This window comes from Pyrus communis, chromosome 1, assembly GCF_041283825.1.
Source record: "Pyrus communis isolate YQ-2024b chromosome 1, ASM4128382v1, whole genome shotgun sequence".
NCBI classification, from domain to species: Eukaryota; Viridiplantae; Streptophyta; class Magnoliopsida; order Rosales; family Rosaceae; genus Pyrus; species Pyrus communis.
In genome coordinates this window covers 3,405,144-3,415,371 of record NC_142565.1, presented here as the reverse complement: position 1 = coordinate 3,415,371, position 10,228 = coordinate 3,405,144, and the positions used below count along the sequence as shown (strand labels likewise).

General features: G+C 35.9%; 1 protein-coding gene across 1 annotated transcript; it reads left to right on the top strand.

The window, feature by feature from the left end:
* The first annotated feature begins 5,628 nt into the window (after positions 1-5,628).
* Positions 5,629-8,903, top strand: LOC137721365 (LRR receptor kinase SERK2). The gene is made up of 4 exons (XM_068460461.2): positions 5,629-6,247; positions 6,871-7,131; positions 7,240-8,115; positions 8,198-8,903. The coding sequence occupies exons 1-4, from the start codon at positions 5,824-5,826 to the stop codon at positions 8,677-8,679; spliced, it is 2,043 nt and encodes a 680-aa protein (XP_068316562.2). The 5' UTR covers positions 5,629-5,823; the 3' UTR covers positions 8,680-8,903.
* The last annotated feature ends 1,325 nt before the right edge of the window (positions 8,904-10,228 follow it).

The window sequence follows — 10,228 nt, the reverse complement described above, 5'->3', positions numbered from 1 at the left end:
TGTCTCCTTTTAAACAAATGAATCATAACTCATTGAATCTGTATGCAGGTATCTAAAAGGCGACGACGCCGTTTCAATTGAAAAATAATTGCAAGACAGAAATGGAATGAAAACTTCTTAGTTTAGTACCTTAACATAACTTTTTCTAAATAAATTTGAAAACTTTCCAATCTAATTTACCATCATCTCTATGACGGCATGAATTTGAAGCATATTATATTAGATTTAGAATAATAAAAGAAATTTTTTTGTGTTAATCTCTCGGTCGAGAATATGATGAATGTGAAACCTTTTTAAGATAAATTATGTATACACCGTCTTTATTCAAATGGATTCTTATTTTTTCGTAAAAATGAGAACTAGTTGTGGGGCTTATTATATATCAAACTTCAACGATCATAACTTTTTTTTTTTATTCTTCATTCAAAGATTGTCCTTGCTAAAAACTCAATTCAACATGAAACCATTTACTTATTTAATTGTCGTGATGAAATTTCAATATTTGTTAAAATATAGTGTTCGTCAATTTTTTTGCACTTAATTAAATGCCTCAAATATTCTCAATTTGATTAATATATTGCAAATATAATCTATAAAGAACAACTTAAAAAATATAAAATAGACCGGAAAACTAATCTCTACTAATTAATAAAACACTCATTGTCAACCAAAATTATATGAAATTACCAGTTTAACCCTCTAATTAAAACAGAACATGAATAAGAAATATGTAGTAGAAATGTAATTTCACACAACCAAATTTTATTATTTTTTTTTTCAAAGCCTCACCTGCATGTAATCGTAACATATCTCTAATTAAAAAAAAAAAAATCCTACTCACACATTCTCTATCACTCCCTTCCTCTCTCATTATATTTCAAAATTAAAAATAAAAAATTTTCTCACACATTTTATTTGTGTCCATATACTAGTTATTTTTTATATTTGCCTTGTTTATGGCCCTCTGGACGAAGAGTTATGATTTAAATTTTTGAAAGTCGGGATACAATCATATAATATATATATATATATAGCTGGCTGGGGCATTGGCATATAAATGTCGTAAGAAAAAGAGAAGCTCATCATTTCGACGTTGACCCATACATCTTCAAACATCCCGATTTCTTCGAAGTAACGTCCACACAAAGAAATGATTGACTTGATGAACAAAACCTAATCACCATTAAATAACCCTTTGCTGAATCCTTATGAATTTAATTAGGTATATAAGCTAAAGAAGATGGAGAAGTTGCATGCATGAATCAATATCGATACACGTCAAGACGCAAAACAAGTGCATCACTTAACCAAGTTTATATGACCGGAAGTCATAGGGACATTCTGTTGTATGGGTAAGTTTTTTTTTTGGTGACTATATTGATTTAGCGTGAATTGTAGTAATTATATTGATTTAGCGTGAATTTATATAAATACAAAAAGTAAAACTTTACACGGCTTCTACAGTCACAAGCATCATGTTATCTGTACACAAATTTGTTGTAAATATCACAAATGCAACAAGTCTACATGCGAGCATACACAGAAAGTACAACGCTATACGGCTATTATAATCACAAGCATCATACTATCAGTACAAATTTGTTGTAAAGACTACAAACGCAACAAGTTTACATGAAAGCAAATAAAATTATCGCTAACAAGCTAACCACGTCAAAGCCATCACTTAACCAAGTAATGGTATGGGAATAGTCACTCCACAAATAGAAAAGAGATGAAAACTTGGCTTCTTGCATGCATGCTTAGTGCTTCCATGTATGAACTATTAAGAGATGCCTTGTCCCTCTGCAAAGGAACTTGGAAAAGTTTCATGATAAGGAGGATGATAAAAGTATAGTATATAGAGAAAGAGAATCAATCTTCCAAAGCACATTAAAAATAGCGCATTACTAAATAAATAAAAACAAATACTTCCACCCCTTTACCATATGCATACATTGTCCACAAATTAATTTTTTTCGACAGCTCCAGCACCCCACTACTGCATCTGCATGCACCACACCAAGATTAATACCTAAAAAGCAGCACTGTAGAGATATTTTTTTGGTCGAAATCAGCACTGTAAGATGTATATAGTAAGGAGAATGCATGCCGTGACAAACCTTCTTTTTTGGGTGAGTTTGTGCCGTGACAAACCTTAATATATATGGTTAAGATCCGGAAACACAGATAATTAATTTAATACATATTTTGATGTTTATTTTGTAAAACTAATTTTGTAATGTATTTAAAGAATTCGAACCGTCTCTTTTTCAATTCATCATTCATAGATCAATGACTATTATTTAATCCAATAACCTTATAGATTCGGGTTTACGTGATTTCTAGTAGATATGATCTTAATTGAAGACCTAAAAAAATAATCAAAATTAAATCAAGCCCACAAAAAACAACTAAAATAATAGCAATACTAGATTAATTTTCTAACATGTGCCCCCGGATTCTGACCTATATATATATATATATATATATGTATATATATATACATACATATATATATATATCAAATGAAATAAGCGCTTTCGTTGTGCAGTTCTAGTTATTCCAGTTTCAAGGGTTCTACTTCATATATCGAAGGTCTGGAACTCTGTCTGAAAAGTCCATGTTAGATATAGATTATGTTGGGGTTTTCAAAATATTGGTTACTTATGCTAACTAAGGTAGCTAGTGTGGTCCTGTTTTCACAAACACCAATTGATCGGTTGCTTTCACCAAATTACAAGCAATGTGGTTTCTATTACAATCTCAAATATACATCACCTTATTATCCAAGATATATTGTCCTCTCGTTTATTATGTGATCAGATTAAACGATGATTAGATATAATCACTTTAAAATATATTTTGTCCGCAAACAATTGAGGCTGGATTTTGTCATTAAACAAGTCTTTCCTTTCTGTTTGGTGTAGCTTTTCCACCGTTTAAAAAATACATTTTTCATAGCAAAAGCAATTCATGCGTACGTTTTTCCAAAAGAGCATTGTAGGGATTTTTCCAAGCCAATTTTGACTGTGCTAGTCTTAACAAAAGTGCTTTCGACTACTTTGGCAGAAGTTGAAATACAACTTTTAACTAAAGGGAACTAAAATTCCACCGATCTATGCTCGTTTAAATACTAAATATAATGCTAATTAACCAACTTAAGTACCTTAATTAATTCTATAAGAACAAGTCCACCCGTTTTAAAAGGACAGAGACAAGGCAAGTGGAAAGGCATGTGAACTTTTCCAATGAGAGATGAGAAATGGTCCTTCCCTTCCACAGTACTGCATGGGGTGGCTATCTCCCTCTAGAATAAGGAGAGGAAACGCACTATTATCACTCAATGAAGAGCAAATGAGAACCTTTCCTTTGGGGACCAATTTATTATAGGGTACCCTATATCACATATTGGAGTTGGACCATCCTATTCCCATATATAATTTCCCTATGCCTCTCTTTTTTGGTACTATAATTCTCATATTACAACACTTATAAGGGAAAAAAGGAGTTGGCGGTGAAGGCGTGAAAAGGAGCTTCAATGACGATGAAGCTCCGATCGCAAAAGCCATGGATTGCTGGTAGAGAAATGACAATGAGGATGATCGAAATAAGGGGCGGAGGAAAAGAACAAATGAGAGAGTTGAGTTAAAATGATTGTCACCAAACTACAATACTAAGTGATAAATTTTTTATAGCATTAATTTTATAGTTAAACAAACTCTAATTTAGTTTATTTTTAAGAAAGTAGGTCTTTAAAGTGTGACGTATAAATTAGATGATTCTGATGGTCAAGCAAGCAACATCCATGATAAAAATGAGAGTTGTAAAAATAAAATGCAAAAAAATTCAAGTGAGAACGTCGCTATCCGAAAAATGTGAATGCGTTCGAAAAATTCAAATGAAAAGGAAACAAATAAGAAAATAACAAAGGGCATACAAATTATTTTAGCTAAGACAAGAACTAATGGTCTTTGGACTGAAGACATGGCAGCAGTGTGGTGTCAGAATTTCTGGTACGGCAGGCACAGCCAAAGAGAGAAAGACAACCCTACCAAAAAAAAGAAGCAACCAATTATTCACTCTCCCAACCAACCCAGTCCCAGACATTAAATATGGCATTTTATTTGAATTTTGGGTATTCGTACACGGCTAGGTCTATGAGCACCGGACACGTGGAGTTTCCAGGGTAGTTTGATAAGTTTGGACCAACTAGATTGGGGAAATTGCTGGGGGTTTCCTATGCGGTTGCATGCAGTGGATTCTTACTATTTGAATTCGAACTGCGTACTTGGGCGAGGGAATCTCCGTTTCGAGGACGCCGGTCCCTTAACTGGTAAGTCATGCCGTGGCTCACCACATATGGTCGATCGATTTCAGATCTCTTCCATCAAGATCATCAGATCAAATGATCTAGATTTTTTAAATTTCATTAAATAGCAAAAAATTATTACAGTTTTTAAGAAGTCAAAATAGATGGGCCGTTGGAAGAAATTCGAAAGATTCTGATCACTTGATTTGGTAACCTTGATGAAAGAGATCCGAAAATGATCTCTTCTCGACTACGAACATACAACCCTAGTTATTTTACCGTTTTTTTCTTATATTTTTCACCCTTGATTAGGGTAAAATATATAAGAAAAAAGAGGTAAATGTTCAAGTGCAAGTTAGCGTCCAACAACAAAAAATAGCAATGTTGGTGATCAATCTATAAATTTTAAGATCTATCAACATGTTATAACCCTATCATTTTCTGGGTTATTCGGCATAATATTTAGAATTATGGTGTTAATACAAATTTTGGAAGTGTTTTAGTTTTTTTAATAGTTGTAAAGTCCAACGTGTTTGGAAGTGTATTAGAGCAAGTTGACTCACGCATGAAGTTCACGACCATACGTGCTCCACATTATTCAGTTTGTATTGTCTATGTGTTAGACTTGAATGTTCTCACACGTGAGGGGCGTGTGAGAATACAAAGACAAATTCCTGCATCAGTGAAAGACCAAACCATGCAAAAGCTAATAGTCAATTGTTTTATGTAAAACCGCAACTTTCTTCAGACTAATAACCATGCCTTATGTGTAGTTTGATTTGCCTAATCCCTTATCATCCTTTTATTATTAAAAAAAAAAGGTGATTTGCTATCCATCTATATTAGAGGTGGGATCTCTCGTACAATTTTGAAAGCATAGATGTGCTGAATTTGATCTCAACATAAAAAAATAATGAATTTTCACTCACTTAACACATTCATCATACAACTAATTATGTTAATGACTCACTTAGTTATAAATCCCCATTACTAAGCTCGATAAAGCATAAGTAATTTTGTCACTTTATTTTCTTCCCATGCACTTTTATTGTTTATTTATTTTTCTTTCTTTTAGTTTTGTGGTTCCTTGGTTCTCTAAAATCCATTTGCACAAGTTAAAACTATGGGTTTTATGTCCCCAGATAAAAAATAAAGGGCAGGGTAGCTTTGTTAACTCTTCCCATGTCCTCTAAACCCAAAATGGTAATACTCCCATACAGCAACACCACACCTGCTCCTGTACTCCCTCAATCAACAAGTCAACCAATCCAACGGTCCAAACTAAGCCATTCTCTCTTCTATTTTTCTTTATTTCTTATTCCTCTCACAACTTTTAGCAGACTCCCACTGAAGAAAGTTAACCACACCCTCTGTTACTTTTGACTCTTCTCACAGACAGTGATCACGATCTCTTTGATCTAGAGAGAGAAACTGAGGACAGAGAGAGAGAGAGAGAACTAGCTTGGTTCTTATAACAGAGAAGAAAACCACCATTTTCAACCCCAAACCAAAACATGGCTTTTGCTGTTCTTCTCATCTCCTTCCTGATTTTCTTCACAAACCCCTTATGGGTTTGTGGAAACGCAGAGTTAAAAGCACTTTTGGACATGAAAGCGCTTTTGGACCCGCAAGGCTTGTATCTTTCTTCGTGGACCGTCAATGGCGACCCTTGCAGCGGGTCCTTCGAAGGAATAGGGTGCAATGAGGCGGGTCAAGTCGCTAACATTTCGCTGCAGGGAAAGGGTTTCACTGGGAAGCTATCTCCCTCCATTGCAGGGCTCAAGCAATTGACTGGCATTTACTTGCATTACAACTCTCTGCATGGAGAGATTCCCAGAGAGATTGCCAACTTGACGGAGCTGAGTGACTTGTATTTGAATGTGAATAATCTCTCTGGAGTGATCCCTCCCGAGATCGGAAATATGAGCAACTTGCAAGGTTAGCTGAATTTTTTTCTGAAAAAGCTTTGATTTTTTTTGTGGGTTTTTTTTGTTTCATTTAAGTTAATCTGAATGATTTAGGGCTAGTTTTTGGACTGCCTCTGTAAGAATCACTTTTAGCAGAAGTACTTTTATTTTAAATATGGCGAAAATTTTATTGAAAATAAACACTAGGAAGTGCTTCCATGAAAAGCACTTGGATTGGAAGTGCTTCCTGGAAAAGAATTTGGAAGTGCTTCTTCAAGCTTGTCCAAAAAGCACTTTTACTACAACCCAGTTTCCATCAAATGTCATTGTAAGTGCTTTTTAGTTGTCAGAAAACAATTTTAGGTTTTCCAAGCAATCAATCCCAACAGACCTTTTAAGTACATAAAGAGTGGCTGTTGAAAGATTTGAATTTTGTTTTTGTATGTTTTGTTTCTATTTTTGGTTATTCAAGTAGCTTTGATTTCATGTGATTACTCATTTGCATAGATGAAAAAGCACTTATTGTGTTGGCTGATTTAAGTGCTTTCTGTTTCCCAAATGACTTGTTATTAAAGTTTCAAACTTGTTAAATTTCCCCATTTGTATTGTATCAGTTGATGCTCTGCTTATCTAGGGTTTGTGTTTACTTTTCAGTTTTGCAACTTTGCTATAACCAGCTCACCGGAAACATTCCCACGCAGCTGGGATCTTTGAAAAACCTGAGCGTTCTTGCTCTGCAATCTAACCACTTAACCGGCGCAATACCGGCAAGTTTGGGGGACTTAGAAATGTTGATGAGACTGGATTTGAGTGTCAATCATCTTTTCGGTTCTATTCCCACAAAACTTGCTGATGCCCCGGTGCTTGAAGTTCTAGACGTTCGGAATAATACTCTATCCGGCAATGTACCTCTTGGTAAGAACAGTCTAACATCTCAAATTCGACCTTTAGAAGAAGAAATTGCAGTAGCCATTACTCATGTTAAAATGTTGAAAAAGTAATAAAACCCTTGATCAATTTCAGCTTTGAAGAGACTTAATGAAGGATTCTCTTATGAAAACAATCTGGGATTATGTGGAGCTGGATTCATGTCCTTAACCGCCTGCACTACTTCCGGTCATCCCAACGCGAGTAGACCCGAACCCTTTGGAGCTGGCGTGCCAACAAGAGACTTCCCGGAAACTGCAAATGTGCCTTTGCCATGCAACCAAACTCATTGCTCCAATTTGTCAAAATCCCATCAAGCCTCTGTTGCTGTTGTTGTTGGTGTCATTGTAGTAACTATTGCATTATCAGGTGTGGTGTTTGTATTCTTTACCCAACACCGACGCAGGAAACAGAAGCTTGGTAACTCATTTGATATCGCTGATGGCCGTTTTAGTACTGACGAGGCCAAAGCCAATGGAGTTTACAGGAAGAATGGATCTCCTCTCATCAGCCTTGAGTATGCCAACGGCTGGGATCCTTTAGCTAGTGGGAGGAATTTAAGTGCGTTTGCACAAGAAGTCTTCGGTAGCTTTAGATTCAATTTGGAAGAGGTGGAGACGGCTACTCAGTATTTCTCAGAGGTGAATTTATTGGGTAAGAGTAACTTCTCTGCAACATATAAAGGAATACTACGAGACGGGTCTGCTGTTGCCATTAAGAGCATTGGCAAATCATGCTGCAAGACGGAGGAATCTGAATTCTTGAAGGGATTGAACATGTTAACCTCGTTGAGGCACGAAAATTTGGTGAAGTTGAGAGGGTTTTGTTGCTCAAAGGGCCGGGGAGAATGCTTCCTCATTTATGACTTTGTTCCTAATGGAAATTTGCTGCAGTATCTTGATGTCAAGGACGGCGACAGCCATGTTCTTGAATGGACTACTAGGGTTTGTATTGTGAAGGGCATTGCTAAAGGTCAGTATATGTTCCCTTTTTAGCTATTTTACATGGTGTCAGTTTCTGATTTATCTGTACTGAGCTTTGTTCTGTTGGTCAGGTCTATCTTATTTACATGGATACAAGCCAAACAAACCTCCCCTTGTTCACCAAAACATCTCGGCTGAGAAGGTGCTGATCGACCAGCGATACAACCCCTTGCTTTCCGACTCTGGCCTGCACAAGCTTCTAACCAATGATGTTGTCTTCTCAGCACTCAAGGTCAGCGCTGCAATGGGATACCTAGCTCCCGAGTACACCACCACAGGACGGTTCACAGAGAAAAGTGACGTTTATGCATTTGGGGTGCTCATTCTCCAAATCCTATCAGGGAAGCGGGAAGTCACCAACGCAATGCGCATTGGGGCTGAGTCAGGCAGGTTCCAAGATTTCATCGACCAAAACCTCAATGGAAGGTTCTTCGAATACGAAGCATCCAAGCTTGCAAAGACTGCTTTGCTTTGCACCCATGAGTCTGCGATTGAGAGACCTTCCATGGAAGAAGTTGTTCAGGAGTTGAGTAATTGTAGCAGTTGTGTCTGACTCCTGGGTACTGTCTTTTTTGTTCAACCATTGCGTCAGGACTATTCAGATTGGTAATGGACGACTCATGGTTAGCTGAAAACTAACTGCTAACTTCGGATGTAATTCTAGGATTTTTATGTTGTAATGTTGTGTCCTCTTTCTTGAGGACCAAGCTTTGTTGTGAATGTTGTTAGACCATTGTTTAATGTAGCCTACTACTGGCCTTTAGATGGTTTTTTATATTTCGACAACGTAAAATTCTAATCTAATCTAATTTACGGGGAAGGGTATTTGAACTTGGGCGTAGCGGAGGGGGGAGGCATACTACCCTTGCCAACTAGTTAAACCGGCATTTGTTAAGGTTGGATATTATGAGGGATTTTCTTATTAATCACATGTTTTTTAGTGCATATTTCTTTTTTGATTACTTTCATCGGCGGTGATCTATTGGCCTGCAAACCAAGACATCAGTTTGAAGGATCTCCTTGTCTCCAAATCATAGAGAAGTATGATTAGGCTTTTGTACTGATTAATTGCCAAGTTGTTCATAATTTAAGCATTTGGTTCTAACCCTATACCCTGGTGTCTACAGAACTATATGGGCACCAGACAGAAGGTTCTTGTAGTTTTTGGGCTTGAAGAAGCTGCCTAACCCATACAATAATTCCACAGTTCAGCTCTCTTTTACTTGTAGGGGGAAGCCACCGAACCTTGTAGCATACGTGAGCATGTAACTAAGCAATGCATTAAATGATTGGTCGTAAAGATGATAATTTAAATGGGTGAGAGATACATTATCGAATCTTGTATTGAGGTTAAATTAAACACTCTCCAAGTTCTTATGTTATAAAAGAACATGAGTTGGCTAGCTGGGGGTGAAGTGAACGGCGAAACACGCCCTAAGTTCAATATTATGATTTCACCGTTCACTTCATGACCAAAAACCCTTTGACTACACAGTTAACATAAATAAGTTTATAACACTTGTAAAAAATTTAACGCGTTAATAATAAAATGCATTTCCAAAAAACTTTTACTTTCTAGAAAAGTAATCTCATCACTCTAAACATGTTTTCTCCGTAGTCAGTGAACGGTGAAAATTGACTTTTATTAAGTCTACTTGAGTTGGTTGTACTAGGCTAAGTCTATAAGCTTCTAAGTAACTAATTCGATAGATCACAATGTAAACAACATAGCTTTCTCTCTCTAAATTTTCTTTTATACAGTGTCGTTCTTCATACAATTTCATACCATCCTTGAGATTTTGGGAGCTCTGTATGAAATTTATCAAAAGGCTTCTCCTTAAGATAGTTTAAAAAAAAGGTAGAACAATTTATTGACACTAGAAAACAGTCACTTAAATCACAATAAAGTTTAGCACTCATTGATTGCAAGTTTAAAAATGTCATTATTAATAAGTAAAAAGAGCTACAAACATAACGTTCACTAAATAATCAAAAGCAGTTCAATCTTAAACAACCAAACATAAACAAAAAACTTCAAAACTCTAACTTTAATGTTTCACTTGAATAAATAACATTATTATAAATAAAATTGAAAAAAAAAT

Coding starts and splice junctions, on each gene's coding strand:
- LOC137721365 (XM_068460461.2), top strand. CDS start 5,824: ATGGCTTTTGCTGTTCTTCTCATCTCCTTCCTGATTTTCTTCACAAAC. Junction 7,132..7,239: donor ATCCGGCAATGTACCTCTTG/GTAAGAACAGTC, acceptor GATCAATTTCAG/CTTTGAAGAGACTTAATGAA. Junction 8,116..8,197: donor TGTGAAGGGCATTGCTAAAG/GTCAGTATATGT, acceptor TCTGTTGGTCAG/GTCTATCTTATTTACATGGA.